General features: G+C 40.4%; 1 protein-coding gene across 6 annotated transcripts in view; it reads left to right on the plus strand.

Moving 5' to 3' along the window:
• Positions 1–2,269: 2,269 nt before the first annotated feature.
• Cacna2d1 (calcium voltage-gated channel auxiliary subunit alpha2delta 1) overlaps positions 2,270–16,279 on the plus strand; it is a 395,918-nt gene continuing 381,908 nt past the window's right edge. For all 6 annotated transcript variants that reach the window (XM_034518854.2, XM_034518855.2, XM_034518856.2 and 3 more), the window contains exon 1: positions 2,270–2,476. In XM_034518854.2, the coding sequence (XP_034374745.1) occupies positions 2,382–2,476 (95 nt within the window). In that variant the 5' untranslated portion in view covers positions 2,270–2,381. The remainder of the gene's footprint in view (positions 2,477–16,279) is intronic.

The raw sequence follows: 16,279 nt of genomic DNA on the forward strand, positions 1-16,279 counted from the left end.
AGAGCTTCAGATATTGGAGAGTGTAGTACATCATCAGAGTGATCTAAAGACATTGAGATCTGGCTCAAGGCCAACGAAGTTTATAATAAACCTGACTTATCTTCTCAAAGACTTTATCACATTCTTTTATTCTATAAGCCTTTTCTTCTAAAAAAAGAAATTATATATATGCATGCATACATATATAATATACAATGGTAAGGAGTCTGAAGCATAAATGAAATAATTGACATATTATAACAATACTTTTAATATATAGTAGATCCATGATGAGATCAGCACATTATGTAGACAGTAATGAGCATTTAATTCTCTTTTGTCTAATTCTCGTGCAAGAGAAGATCTGCCCATGAATCATTAAAAATTGTAAAGAATGGTGGATTTGACTATATGGGTGTCTAATGTTGGGAAGAAAAGATATCTGCAGTTGTAAAATACCCGTCAGAGCTGTAGCTCCGAATCCCATGACAGCCCGCTGCATGTCTCATTCCTGCAGCTCTGGTGCCTAGCACAAAACAAACTAAGTTAAGTCGCTCTGGGGTGCCTTTGTGAGGCCACTCAGAGGAGGAAGAAGGAAACAAAGGGCAAGATAGAGACGCAGAGGACATAAAGAAAACAAATAAGGCGAGAAAAGGGAGAGATAAGGGGGAAGGGAATGCTAACCTACAGGGCCAAAGACCAGAAAATCACAAATACATTTGTGAGCTGCTCGGCAATCACCTTCACCATCACCATCTCTTTGTTTGGTCAATTCCAAATGAGTAGAGGTCTACCTACCCTTTTAAAAAAAACTTGGGCCTCAGACAGGGGTGATTTACAATCTTATAGCCACAAAATCATTACAGATTCTTCGTCTTAGTTTGAGGGTCTTTTTTTTTTCTCATCATGAACGGTATTCTCTGACTTCATATCAAAGTGTTTTCATGTCCTTCAGCCAGCAGCTTAAGAATCTGGGCTGTTCCATTAAGCCTTTCAAACAGCGGCCCACCAAGTCTGTCCTCGAAGGTGGCCTGCGCCAGGCAGGGAAGGTATAATTGAAGACCGGGATTGTTTTGGGTTTTTTTGTTTTGCTTTTTCTTGAAGACCCTGGCTAGCCTTGCTTCTCCCTAGGGTTGACGCAGAACCAGCCCTTCCTCCACATTTCAGATGCAATTTGCAGAGGGCCACCTGTTTCTGATGTTAACCTCCGTTCTGTGTTCACACTGATAAAGTGAATTCAGCAGACAGCAACCTTGTTCACAAAGCAGTCCAGTGGTCAGGACAGGGAATTTTTCAACCAGTTGGAAGGTTGCTGGCTAAGATGTTATCACAGCCCCTTGCAATAGTAACCACCCTCGAAGGAGTATTCGTTTCTCTAGCCTCCATTCCTGTGGAACAGTAGGAAAGACGTCTTACAGCATCTTTCAGCTCCTTCTTTATCAACTCCCAGCCCGCCTCTGAGGCTCTGTCCCCGTCAGGTAAACCGAGAAACCGAGTCTACTTGTATGTGGGCGTAGGGCCGCTGGCACCATTAGTTAGAGCCCAGTCAAAGGCCCTAACCCCTGGCACACCATGCAAGCCACCGCCACCTGGTTGAGTCCATAGCAGCGTTTTCAAAAGCACCACAAACCCCTCCTACATTTGTTGTCAAATCACTTCAGGATTCTTAGGCAGGCAGCGGATTCTCCGCCTGGGAGAAGGGCTTGAGGGCCCCCCGCCAGATTGTGCAAAAAATAACCCCGGGGGAGGCGAGCAAAGTGCTCGGCAGGAGCCTGCGTGAGCGGTGGATGCCCGCGGGCGGCCAGTGGTCCTTCGGGGAGCACCTACGGGCTGGGTCCGCTCGGCCTCCGCACGCCCCGCGGCGGGAGCTGGAGACTGCGACTTTGGGAGTTCCTCTCTGCCTTGTATGGAGGGCTGCGCCCGGGCCGTCCCCGCCCGGCTCTGACGCCCGGCCCTCCCGCTGCCCACCCACAGCCGCCTCCCCAAGACCCGCCCGGGGAAGGCAGCCGGAGCCCCGCTCCGGCCACCCCCATCCCCGCGGCAGCCGCGTCCCCGCGCCGCCCCCTCCGCCCCCGCCCCGCCCCCGCCCTCTCCTCGGCGACCGCGGATAAATCAGGGAGGCGAGCGCGGGGAGCCAGAGCGCGCGGGCGCCGGCAGGCTGGCCGAGCTCCGTTTCCACTGTCGCCCTTGATGGCGGCGCAGGCGAGGCAGCCGTGGCACGGAGCGGCAGCCACGCGCTAGAGAGTCCGCCGGCCCCGCCCGGCCCGCCCGCCCGTGCCCTGCCCGCCTCTCCCCGCGCGCCCTCCGGCAGACGTCGGCGCCCCGGTTCGGTCCCTCCGCCGCCGCGTGCAGCTCCGCCGCCTCCGGGCCGGCAGGGAGGGCACTGATCTTCGATCGCGAAGATGGCTGCTGGCTGCCTGCTGGCCTTGACTCTGACACTTTTCCAATCTTGGCTGATCGGCCCCTCGAGCGAGGAGCCCTTCCCTTCGCCCGTCACGTAAGTCGGCGGGCCCGGGTGGGGCTGGAGGCGGGGGGTCCCCGCTCGAAGCCGGGCGGGCTGCCCGTGGGGGCGGGGAGCGCGGCTGGGAGCCTCGGAGGCTGGGCCGCCCGGTGATGCGCTGCTGGCCGCTGGAGTGGGCTCGGAAGCGGCGTGCCGAGCCTCGGCCGGCCGCACCGTCCCGGGGAACGTCCGCCAGCCGTCGGCGGCGTCTCAGCCTGGTCTCCGAGGATGCTCCAGGCTGAAGACTGTAGCCGGACTTGGGGGAAAAACTTTGTAGGCATACCCAGCTCCCACCAAACCCAGCCAGATGAAAAGTTGGGTTTCCGTTAGATATTTCAGAGTTAATTTCAGTCTGACCGGGGTAGCTTGCGCTTCTCCTCTACTTGGCTTCTAGGATGCTAATTGCTGTGCTGTCCAAACTCATTTAGATCCCAAATTACTAGCAGCGCCTGACAGCTTCCTTGGTTTCTAGCCAGCTCGCTCCCAGCAGCTGAGCGAACTGTCCACCCCAGCGCTCACAGGTACAGGGGCCACCCAAGCCAACATACCCAACCCTTTATTTGAAACATCTAAGTGCCGACAGACACGCGGTTCCTGTTCTTAGAATGAATAGAACCCCTATTCTTTGAGGGTGGGACTGTTTCCCCAGTCTCCTGCAATTTTCCCTTATTTTTAACATTTCTAAAATAACTTTCAAAGAGAGAGAGAGAGAAAGAAACCGTTGCTATTCTAGAAATAGAGTGTTGAGAGGTAGCTATAGTCACACTGCAGGAAGGGAGTGCAATGCAACCCTTCTCCACTCTTTCGGGGTGCAAGAAGGAATCAGAGTCAGTGGCACATATACATATTTTTAAATGCGCTGAATAGCTTATCTGGCATTCTGGGAAAGCATTTATTTTGGTTCTTGAAGGTACTTTAAAGCTGCTTGGAGTAGGTAGTCTTAAGTGGGTGAGTCACTTTAATGCATTTTACATAACAAAAACAAAGCCCAAGGTAGCCTTCCCGGCTTTTATGCTGCAGGGAATCACTTGCTGTCCTTTGTTGGCAGAGAGCTGAATCCTGGAGTTTTGGGGGTACACTAGAAGTGCATCTGTACTAGCTGGAACCCGACAGCTATTATTTAAGCTTTGGCCTAGAACATTTATCACCTTAGGTGTCAGTGCAAGCATCTAGAGACGCTTATTCCTAGCCAGAAGAAAGGGGGTGTCTAATATTTATGGTATGATTTACAGTAATGTTCTCTTTAGATAATCTTCCATAAAAATGATTGCAAATCCTTTTTGTTATGAAGCAAAAGGGTAAAAGCCATCTGTAGAGCTTCGTTTAATTGGCAGAACGTTCCAACTGTTTAATTTTAAACATGAGAAGTCTAAGAATTCCCTTAAGATGCTACAAAATCACCCAGTCTTATTAAGAAACCGTACTTTCACGCATTTATATTTTAGTGCTTTTGAAGCACGGCCTATTACATAAGAACTCGGGTGCCTCTCATGCATTTTGTGTCAAATAAGTTGTGGCTTTTATCAAGCCACATCTTTAACATTTGGAATGCACATTTTTAGTGTTGTTTTAAATTGATTTGCCAATATTGCTGCTAATTGGAAAGGATGCTACCTTCCATCAAGGAAAACAAAACATAAACAAACAAACAAACAGCACTCAGCATGTCATAGTAAAATACTAGTGTAAATTTTTTTTATAAGAACATCTGCAATAAATGTTTTCCCAAAATTAAGTAACTCAATTTTCTTGGTCAGATATGTGCTGAAGACATGAAGGAGATGGAGTAGGCATTTAAGATAGGAATTAGGGAACTATGATTGTTTTTCTTCGAAAGGATTTGTGTTGTTTCAAACAATAGGAGTATGAAAACATTTTTATATTATGGGAAACGTTATTTTATGGACTAAGAATGGGCTTTGTAGCTCAAAGTCAGTGTCTTTAAGGTTGCATTCACAACGCTTTTGGAAACCTTCCTGCTTCTGCAATTACTTATTTGTAAAGTTAGTAATTCTGTCTTTGGAGGAAGGGTGGTTGACATTTGTACTTCATGTTAGATATCAGAATAAAATCTGTGAAAAAAAAAAAGGTGGCATCAATCTCATCAAAAAACAGTGCCATTTGCTTTGCTTGCCTGAAAAAAAATGCAATATTTATCAAGATCATCTAGGGAAAAAAAATAAGTTTATAAGAACGGAATCCAAAGAGTGAAACAATTGTTAAAGGCCAATTTTGATGCTTCTATTTATAAATTTCTCAGAAAATCATTAGGAAATGATTCGGTTTTGTTGGCAGTATTATTTTTCAGCAACAATAAAATAAAAAAATAAAATGAGAAGTTTTCATCTTCAGAAGAGGAAGACTGTGCTATTAACACACTGTAACATTAATTAGTTCCTAATTGGAGTTGGATGTGAATAGTAATTATAATTAAGAGCTTTTTTTATTAATGTTTAACATGAAGGTCTTTAGTTTTGTTATAATAAATAAACATATTACTCTAAATGATAGATTTTCTGCCCTCTTTTTAAAAGAACATTCTAATACAGTATATTCTTCTGCAGTAAAATTTTAAACCCATTCCAACGATTAGCATTCAAACAATGAGTTTGCTTTCAGGCAAAAGAATTTTAATATTATTTTTATTTTTATAGGCTAGATATTCCTTTTGGATACGCTTTGGAAAATAAGGTGTGAAACAAAGCACATGATGTGCTAGCAAGCATCCAGTCCCTATTGGCACATGCTTTAATGGAAAATATATCATCTTCACATTATATACTATACATATATTATAGTGCTGTTTCAAAATATAATTCTTAAAAAGGGCAGTTTTCTTTCTGGAAATAATTCCTTGGCATTTATGTTAAAACATATCTATTAAAATTCAGGAACACATGCGTGCTGATCAAGATGGCAATGTTAATTTTAAATTGTCTTTAATTTTAGAACCTGCTTATAAATCTACTTTTAGGGCATTATAGTTAAAATTAAACCTTTATCCCAGCCATATTGAAGCGCTACTCAGTGAGCAACAATTGGATGAAGGCCAATTACTATATGTGATTTGATTACATAATTTAAACATATAGCTGAGGATTTTTGTTATTTTTAATAAATAAAGTATTGAAAAAATCAGTAGTTTTTGTGTACTGAATACTTAAAGAGACATATCTTCTGTTGTTATGTGGGCATATGTCTATGTCTGGATGCCATGCTGTTGGAATCGATGTTTAGCTATTCCATTCGTTAAGAGGGAGTGGTGTAGTTATGCTCACTTGAACTTTCTATTTATAGTCTACATTGCATGAGCACATGTGTCATAATAAAGAATACAAAATAAGACAGTGTGTATCGATTCTAAAATGAAGGGGCATTGAAAACCCCTTTCTCGATTTCTAACTTGTTCTCATAGCCCTGACAACATGAGAACGTTGATTACTCCACAGGTGTATGATCAGAATGTGAAACAATAGGTGGGGCTTTCTGTGTAAGTAGTGGCATATTTAATTTGTTATTGTTTTATGTAGGCATATAAGTTACAATTTGCCTTGGCTTTTCAGTGAACATTAGACAAACTGAACTAAAAATCCAAAAATCATTGTAGAAAAACACATACAGGAATATATGCTTATGGGTTATAAAATGGATGTAAACAATGATGCATTTTTCCTTTCTTCCAGGGGATTTTATTAATTTTACTTTAATAAACCCACGGGACACTAGAATATAAAGCAGGTAATTCATTATTAAAAGAGATTAAAATCTCATCACGCTTTTGCTTCAGAGAAACCTAAGTGTACACCTTTCTATTGTTTCTCTGGGACCGACATATAACAATGTAGTATGCGTCTGTCTTTTCTGTGAAGACGCAAGCAAATTTAGTATTGTCTTTAAATTCATTATTTACTTTTGGAGCATAAATTGATAACAACAAGCTGTGTAGAATTTAATATTTTAAAAACAAATAATTGTGCTTACAACTTTCTGCCCTTTAATTTGTATGCTCTCCACAGCACCATATATTAAATACTTATCCATCGCTCCTTTTTGTTTCCATATTTTTCAATACAAGTATGAATTCCTTGTCTCCTAGTATTTGTCTTCAGTGAAGTTTTAACTTGAAGCTGGATATTTAAGGGGGTGAGATGAAATATTTTTTGTGCAATTATGCAATTTTAAATCTCCTTTACTGTTTTTGGGTATAGACCTAGAAAGTTCTCACATAAGCACATGTAGAAGGCTGTAGAGAAATCAGAATTTGTTTTAGCTTCTAACACGTAACATTTTATTGTTAAAAAGTAGCGGCCTTCCATCAAATATGTTAGAAGAGCTGTGTGAGGTAGTATGTCTGAGTACATAAGCTGCTTACTGTGGAGAATGAACAGAGCTGCTGTTTCCAGTGTGTAGTTCCTTAGAGTCTACAGAGTGCACTGCGTGCCACTGTGTCTGTGAGTGTGGCAGCCACCCTTCACGGACTGCCTATAACTTTCTCAGCCTTCCACGCGGTTTCTTTTCTGGGCAGTGGTAGCCGACCATGGAGCCGTTACATGATTTACCTTGGCTTTTGACTGCACTAGACAAGGAAATGGGAGCAGCACATTCATTATAGAGTTGAAAGAAAATGTCAGTTGATAAAGCAATTTATACTGAAAAGATAGCAAAGGCCACATGTACTTCCTATTGAAAGCATCTAAAGATTTTGTACATAGTTAGATTATTTATCTAGTGTGTACAGTTACAATGCTCTTTAATTATTAAATAATATTGGTATGTTAAAATACATATGCATGGATATATATTCATATATGTATGCATACATACATATATACTAGATGATTTGCTATTTTTTTTCAAAAATTAATTGCAATGTAAGCTAATGTATATGGTCCTTGCTGTAAAATTTCTGTTAATCTCTTACTATCTTTAAGGTTTAAAATTTATTCCATGCATTAGAGTGACATTGTATACAAGAACAACTTGAAAATGAAACTATTGCACTGAAAATCTTGACATATATATATATATATATATATATATATAGTAATTTTACTTTTTCATTTATGTATAGTATGCACTTGTGTTTGTAAGAGTTGAATATATTTGGTTTTATGATATCTTAGAAATGGAGACAATCCTGTGTTGGTTCAAAACATTATATAAAATATGAACTTTTAGGCATTTCGTGATAAAAGACTTTCTTTTGTAGTGATCTAGCACATAGGAACCAATGCTATTAGCAATTAAAGCAATGAATGAAGACCATTTCATTTTTTAGCATATATTTGTACAGATTTGAATAATCTCGTGAACAAGAAAACCATTGGTCTTATGGCCTGAACAAACTGATATATATATATATATATATATATATATATATATATATATATATATCCTGATTCTAAATTATTGAAGTTTATATGTATGATATATTACATATAAACATATATTGACTATTAAATATCATTATTTGAAGAAGTTCTTTTCAAATATGAATGTGGAATATTTCAGGCTAAATGTTATTTTAACATATGCTTCTGCTGATTTTTTTAAAGCCATATGCTCAGTGAATTAAAAAAAAAATTAGGATGTATTTAAAATTCAGTATCGTGGATGCAAGAACAATTTAAATTAGAAATGATGGCATAGAAAATGATAGTCTTTTCCATTTTAAACACATCAGTTTGACGCTAATCTCACTGGTTAAGTTCTTTTTCCTGGGCAATTAAAATTTTACTATGGTTCTCTCCTAGTGTATGATGAAAAATATTCCTAGCAATTTTGTTTCAATACTACGTATTGTTTCTTTTCCTTTCTGTATGTTAACATACACTGAATACTAATTGTAATGTATTGTGTGCATGGGCATCAAATCAAAGAGAAAGATTTTTTTTCCCCTCCCTGGGCTGTTCATAACCAGCTTTTAAGTTCCTGTCTTTCTCACTTGAATCTCTGCTCAGTGTTTGCTGAGATCTCCTCCTATCCTCTAAGGGAAATTTGTGAGGGATTGTGACACACAGATAAATCTGTAGCACATAATTGACACTTCTATCAAAAATATCAGACAGTCTAGACAATTGTTCCTTTTGACATTTGCCCACATAGTGTGGGGATAGTTAGAGGAACAAACGGAAAAGAGCTAATAAAATTGTCTTTTTCTAAGGTGCTTACTGGCTGGCCATATAAGGGATGGCTGGACAATAACTCCTTATCCTGAGAGTTAAAAGAGGTATAGCTCAATAAAATAAATGAGGTCAGACACACTGGGAAAATCTCTTGTTTTTAAATGGTGATCAACAGGCCTTGTGATAAAAGTACCTTGAGGAGTGATGTTGAAAGTGGGGCAGAGAAAGGAGCCCTCAGATTTATGAGTTACAAAAGTGCAGATGCTAGAAGTAGCCGCTAGTTATTTTCACTGTATTGTCATCCCTGGTTCATTGCAAAGGTGAGCTTTCTTAGACTTGAAATGTCTAGATCTTTAAAAAAACAAAAATACTTAGAAATTTATATGTTTTTATGAACTTCTAGGGAAATGGTTCCTTGCATAAGAAATACTAGCATGATATTTCATTAAAAGCTTTAAGAGTTAATTATCAAGCAAGAAGCTCTCCAACAAAATCTCTTCCATGAGATTAAAAGAAACGAAATAACCTGTAGATGGTCAGCCTTCTAAGAGTGCACTCAAGACTATTTGGGTCAATAAGTAAATAGTCTATTTCATTTTTAGAAATAGTTTTAATTTATACTTTCTCCTTTAATGTTTTCTGCTTCAATTATTTTAACTTCAAATGTAATTTAATCCAACAATTAATGCAATTATCATTCAGTGCCAATCATGTGCTTTACTGAGGTACATCCTAGGAGTACAAATGGAGGCAGGGTGTACCAGTGAATGACAGCCACAGTTCCAACTTAAGCAGGAGATAGTGGTCTGCATGAAAGCATGACTGAGCCAAAGGCAGACCACATAGTGAAAAGCCACCATCTAATGACACAGGATCTGCTGGGGTTTAGGCACAGATAGGCAAGAAAAGATACCAATGGAATGGTTTCTGTTGGTCTAGATTATAAATTTATTGTATCATAACCAGAGGGAGGTTCACAGTTTACACAGCCTATGAAAAGTTACAGTAGTCCAGCTATGTCAATTGTAGGTCTCCATCATGTGTTTTTGGAATTTTTAAATGGAAAAAAAAGTATCGGTAGATTTTTGAATCACAGTATTTACCAGATTGATTAGGAAAGGGTCATTTGTTAATATAGTTTATTGGCAGAGAGAGGAAACCCATTAGAGAGGTCATGACTGATGGATGAATGTTCTGATAGAGGCAGCTGAAGAAGGAATCAAGATGGAAAACAGTGTCCTACAAAGGGACCATAATTGTGATAGAGTCAGGGAGAAAAGTTAGTAGACTAACTCAGCATCATTTGACAAGAGATGTTTGGGGGTCTACAAAATAGTGGCTATGAGAAAAGGAAGCAGGCAGAGAGTGTACGGTAGAGCTAAAATTTCAGGCCTTGGTGGTGATAGGAGGCAGGATATTAGAAAGAAGTGGATGCTAAGTTCTCTAGCAGGTAGATCATGTTTCATTAAACTTCATTCCCATGGGGAGGAGTGAATACTTTGCAAGTGTTGATGGTGAGCTGATAGGCATCCTGACTGCATGGTGCTGAGTTGTCCTGTTTTGCAGGTATCTATTGGTCCTGAGCACTGTGTAACATTACTCTCTGTGTAATGTTTGGAAGCTGTTTCAGAACAGCTTGTTTAAAACCAGAATAAAGGTTTATTTGTTTATTTAGCTAAAAATATTTGGTGCCCATAATGGAAATTCTCAGGAGAGGTTTGGTGCACTGTTTTATTTGCAGAGAGGCCAAGCAGTGGGGTCCCATTAAGGACGTCAGCAAGTTTATGATATAAATGAACAGTTCAGTAGTGCTAGTGACAGAACATGGTTCCTGAATTTTGAGGGCACAAGGGAAGTTGGGAATTTGGAGACAGCAAGTGCACAGCTCTCTTTCTAGGAATTTGGAATGTGAAGGAAATGAGGGACCTAGAATAAATTCAGAATAAAAAGGGTGGGTGTTCCGGAGGATTTGGAATTTGTTAGTCTCAGGACCAGGGACTATATTAGGTCATTTGGAATTAGATTTTATAGGAAATCAGTCATAGGGCTATCTTAAACCAAAATTTGGTAAATGCTTTCAGATGGTGGCAGAATGATATGATTCAGTCACATAAGCTGAAGCCAAAGAAATGCCAACAAGTATGGGATAGGGGATAGGGGATAGGGGATAGGGGAGACTGCCGTTAACATCACCACTCAAGTCAGCCTGGCTTTCCTGTTTTACCTCCTTCTTATTCTTCCCTGCAGATTGTCTTTATCGGCTTCCTAGTATTTCTGGTATTGCATGATTGCAAGGGGTCATGCTTTCTTGACTGACTCATAGGAAGTCCAGAATCTTACTAAAATGTATCTTCTAGTCGAAAAATGAGAAAAGACTTGGAAAGCCAAAGGGGATCTGATAGCTGTCTATGTCTCAGTCAGCTGTGAGCAGGAGATGAGATTCGGTAAAGGAACAGACCCTGATTGACTAAGCTTATTTCTCCTCCTCCTCCTTCTCTTCTTCTTCCTCCTCTTCCTCCTCCTCCTCTTCCTCCTCCTCCTCTTCCTCTTCCTCCTCCTCCTCCTCTCCCTCTTCTTCCTCCTCTTCTTCTTCCTCCTTCTCTTCCTCCTCCTCTTCCTCCTCCTCCTTCTCTTCCTCCTTCTCTTCCTCTTTCTCCTCCTCTTCCTCTTCTTCTTCCTCCCCTCCTTTTTCTTCTTTTCTCATGCCTGATCCACTCTCATCAGCAAGTGCTTCATTGTGGAGGACCGGTGGCTGTTACCATTGGTGGTAGGAGAAACAATCCTCAGAAAGGCTGTATATGCTGAGGACAAATATATAGAAAGAGAACTAGGCATTACTGGAGGGGTGGTTTGTGTGTATCAGAGGAAGCAGGCCAAATGGCAGAGAGAGGAAGCCCATTAGAGAGGTCATGATTGATAAATAAGAGTTTTGATAGAGGCAGCTGAATTAAAAATCAAGATGAGAAACGATGTCTTATGAAGTAACTTTTGAAACTTGAATCAGCCTTTAGAATTAAAGCAGATCATTGAAATATAGGGTAGATACAAACTTCATTTATTGGAGATGTTTTCACAGGAGTGTTCCAAACCATCCCTTCCATCCTGAAGAATAAATTGACATGATTTGCCACATAGAGCACTCATGTCCGTAATATTCAGACTCTGAGGTACCTAGCCTAGAACACTTGGTAATCACAGGATTCTAGCTTCCTATTTTATTCCCTTTGCAAACAGAAACATTTGACTTTGTTATATTTCCTGCATTTCTTCCTTGGGAGGATCATCTTTTTGACAGTGATTTTGATGATGTCATTAAATCTAATAAGCATTTGTACTTGTGTAGTAGTTTGAATAAGGATGGCCACCATAGGCTCATATATTTGACACTGTTGGAGCGTGTGGCCTTGTTGGAGGAAGTGTGTCCCTTGGGGTGGGCTTTGAGCTTTCAAAACCCCAAGCCAGTCCCAGTGTCTCTCTCTTCCTCCTGCCTATGGATCAGGATGTAGCTCTCAGCTACTGCTCCAGTGCCTGCCTGCATGCTGCCATGCTCTCCACCATGATGATAATGAGCTGTAATCAGTCTTTTATATTTAAAACTATAAGCAAGCCCCAATGGAATGCTTTCTGTTTATAAGAGTTCTTGTGGACGCAGCAATAGAACAGTGACTAAGACATGCTTGTGATTTAAGAATGAACATCATTGAACAGATACAAAAAATGTAGCTCTTAGCAATTCAACATTTTTGTTGATAATTTTTTAAGGCAAGTGTTGGCGGTTTACTCCCTTGTCTTATTGTTTGTAATCATCCTCCTCATGTTCAATATTCAGTAATTTGCATTGATACACTTATCAAAAAGAAAATCAAGATGATAAATTTGATAAACTAACAAACCACCTACAGATAAAATATTCCAGCCAGGCATGTCCTTGGTCAACCCAGTTGGAGGCATCTCAGGTCTCTCAGAGGTTTTGAAATTACTGGCAGCTGCCTTACAACAGTTCCCTGACTTCCAAGTTGAATGAATGAATGGTTAAGATCGAAGCTGCCAACAGTTCCCAGCATTAATCTTGATCACATTGGTCCCATTACAGTTTGGAAAAACCACCCCTGTGGTTTGTGGCAAGAAGCAAAAAGACTTAAGGGCTATTATTTCCCTTTTGTGATTTTACTGTTCCCTTTTTTCCTCCCTCTTTTTAGAATTCCTTTCCCATGGGTATTTATGGTTTGAGCTACTCACTTTTTTTTTCTTTTTGCTCCTTCTCCTTTTCACTTCTCACTTTTTCTGTCTGTCTGTCTGTCTGTCTGTCTGTCTGTCTGTCTGTTTGTCTGAGACGAGGTGTTACCATGCAGTTCATGTTGGTCTTGGATTCATCATTCTCTTGTCTCACCCCCTAGAGTTCTGGAATTATAACTCTATGCCAACACTTCTAGCCTTATCTGAGGTAGTTTGGATTAGTATTGACTGTGAGCACTATTGATGGATGTACACCAACAGATAAAATATCCTAGCCAGGCATGTCCTTGGTCAACTCTTTGGAGGCATCTCCAGTCTTCCAATGGTCTTAGAATTACTACTTATGATACCTGAGCTCTTTCTCAGTGCCTAGTACCATGAAACCACTCACAGTTCCCATGTTTTCAAATCCATACCACCTTCAAAATAGTCCTTTAATGTAAGTCTTACTGTTTTGTCTGGTTCAGGGATGAGCTGCTTCTTTGAATTTTGTTCTGAGCTCAAATTGAATACCGGGCAGATTGATTCTAGAGTTTCACCGTGACCTGTACCTCTGTGGCTGCTCACAGGTACCTTGGGTTGTGAGCATCCATTATCCCACTGACTCTCTCAGCAATGAAAATGGAGAGATAAACAGAATAACAAAGGAGAAGAAAACTAAGTCTCAGCTTCTGTCTGAAGAACAAATGTTTTTGCATCCACAGTAACACTGTGGGGATCAACTGAGTGTGCTTGGTGGAACCTCAGAGTACTTTTTAATGGTCAGAGTTTATTATTTGCCCTTTGCTTGCTTTTTCTGTCTTTAAGAGACCATGAATAAATAATTATGGCCCAATGAGCGGGAGCCTCTTGCATTTGAACCATGAGAAACACAAAGGGGTGGAAACAACAACAGCTTCCAAGAGCCTTAAAACTGTCTCTAGAATCATAAAAAAAGAGCCAGAGGTAAAAATGCCATGGGTAGAGCAAAGAGGAGGCTGCTACATCCCCAGGTTAAGGATAGAACGGAGGGAGGGCCTGAAACACCAGGAAGAAAGCACAGCCTGCAGGGTGTTTCCTTTTAACTTTGCAGCTAGCACCTGTTGCAGGAGCAGAGAGCTCCAGGAGAGTGAATCTATTTTAAAAGTCACAACTTTGCCACCGATCTCTCTCTCTCTCTCTCTCTCTCTCTCTCTCTCTCTCTCTCTCTCTCTCACCAAAGATGTGAGTTTTTAGTTGCAAAGCTGCATCTTTGAATTTTAAGAAAGCAGGGCCATTCATGATGTTCATAGGTTCATAGAACCAATTCCAGATAATCCTACAAACACAGTGAGACTTCAGTCATCAACAAAGGAGTCTACCAAGATCTGCCTGAAGGAAACTTCAAAAGGTCTTTGTTGATTCAACTCATTTAGCCGATGGGTTGGTCGCTTCCATTCATGAAACTCCATCCAACCCTTTTTCAGTCTTTCACAATTACTACACTACTGGGAAAAGAAACATTCAGAGTTTCTGCTGTAAATTTTGAATTGGTTCAATAGCAAAGAGATGTCTTACATTAAGCCATGAATTAATTCCTCACTAGTGACCACTACTCTATAACCCAGAAGCAGCAAGTTTGCAAGTGCCACAGAACCTGCCTTTTTGTGGCAGTCATCTTGACACTTGCCATGAAAAGCGATGTGTCAAATTCTTATGATGTTTGTCACCTTAAAAATACCAACCCTTCTTTGCTGTGACATCATATTAGAACTGACTTCAATTTGCATCTGTAAAAATGTTAGGAGACTTGAACAAACGAGCCGTGTGTAGCCACAGGGGGTGGGGTACAACCCTTCATTCAGGTGGGAACTGCTGTAAAGCCAACTTTGTACATGCTTGGTTCTTTCTTGGAGCATCTGATTTTTCTCTTAAAATACCTGGCAGAATTGGAATTAATTTTTTCATAAGGCAAAATTGTAGTGTGTGTGTGTGTGTGTGTGTGTGTGTGTGTAGCCTGGTTCCCAGGAGATTAGTACATGGCTATAAAGGTCTACTGGTAATTGTTTAAAACGTGTAGTAATTCTCAATGGTAATAAATAAACATAGGGGAATGGTAACTCATCACAGAGTAAACCATGCATGATAATTAGATGAGATCATTCATTCTTTAAATTATCAAATGTGACACCGCCTGTCTGTGTGATCCCTCAAGGCCAGCTGAGGCCTTGGCTGGAAATGACTCACAGCAGGGCCCATCTTAGTTTGAAATCCTCAACTGTTTTTCTGCTCTTTTGTTGTCCTTTGGTGTTTTTGTTTGTTTGTTTGCTTTTTTTCGTTTGTTTCCCACAACTGAGATAGATTGTCCCCTGGACTCTAATTTTACATTGCACAGAGGGATTTTAAAACCTGGCTTAAACGGGCAGCTTAGGGGTTATTTTATCTTCTCCTTGTGTTCACTTTGCTCCCCTAACTGAAGCATGGAAACATCTGTTTACACATATATATATATATATATATATATATATATATATATATATATATGTATGTATGAGTTGCCTATACAAACATTACATGTACACTTCCGTAGGAGTGAAATTTATACACAATTTAAATGTTAATTCTGATATATGCATATTGAATAAACATTTAGAAGAGAGAATGAAACCTTAAAAATGCTTTCTAGTAGGTAGATTAAGGACCAGAAATTTTATTAGAAATACCCAAGGTATCAAAATATATATGGGTGTCCTGTATGGTTGCTGGTCATAGTTTTCATATGTTGCCTGCCCTGAGCCTTGTGTGGATCAGCCTCCTCTTTCATATCATTCAAATAATGTAGTGACTCATAGTGGGAGCATTTGCTTCATGATTTGCAGTTGAGTTGGTGGTAGACATTAAGTAACAAGAGAGCCATGCTGGCCTACTTAAGTCTGAAGACACAGGTAGGCAGTGTAAGCTTGGAAGAGTAGGGTTTCAGTTAGGTTAAGTACTTCCTCGGGTTCAGAGTCTGCAGTTTGGGGACTGTTAGTTTTCTTGAATTTCATCCATATACCTTATAAAGGAGGTGATGTTCAGTGCCTTTCATTGGAAACTCAGTCCTTAAAGGAGATCACCTATCACTTGTATACACATATCTTCAGTGGACTTAGGAGCAAGAATTGAAACCTAGCTAATCTTTCATCTAATGTGGGGACTATAGCCTACAGGCTCTTACTTCAATGTTCATCTGTTGCTGGAGAGAGGCCTCTTTGGAGGTTTACTAAAGATTCTTTTCCTAAATAGTCTCTTATGTTCTTCCACTGAAAACACTGTAGGGACTCTAAATCTCCCTGGAAGGGGCATAGGAACTGGATCAAGTCCTAACAATACAACATGAGTTGCTAGCTCCTCCTTCCGTTTCATGAGGTCCTGCCTTACACTTTCTAACCTTCCTGGCCGTGGTGGTTTTAGTGTGAAGCTTAGCTGCTCTTCACTAGAA

Source organism: Arvicanthis niloticus, chromosome 15 (assembly GCF_011762505.2).
Source record: "Arvicanthis niloticus isolate mArvNil1 chromosome 15, mArvNil1.pat.X, whole genome shotgun sequence".
In the NCBI taxonomy this organism is placed as follows: Eukaryota; Metazoa; Chordata; class Mammalia; order Rodentia; family Muridae; genus Arvicanthis; species Arvicanthis niloticus.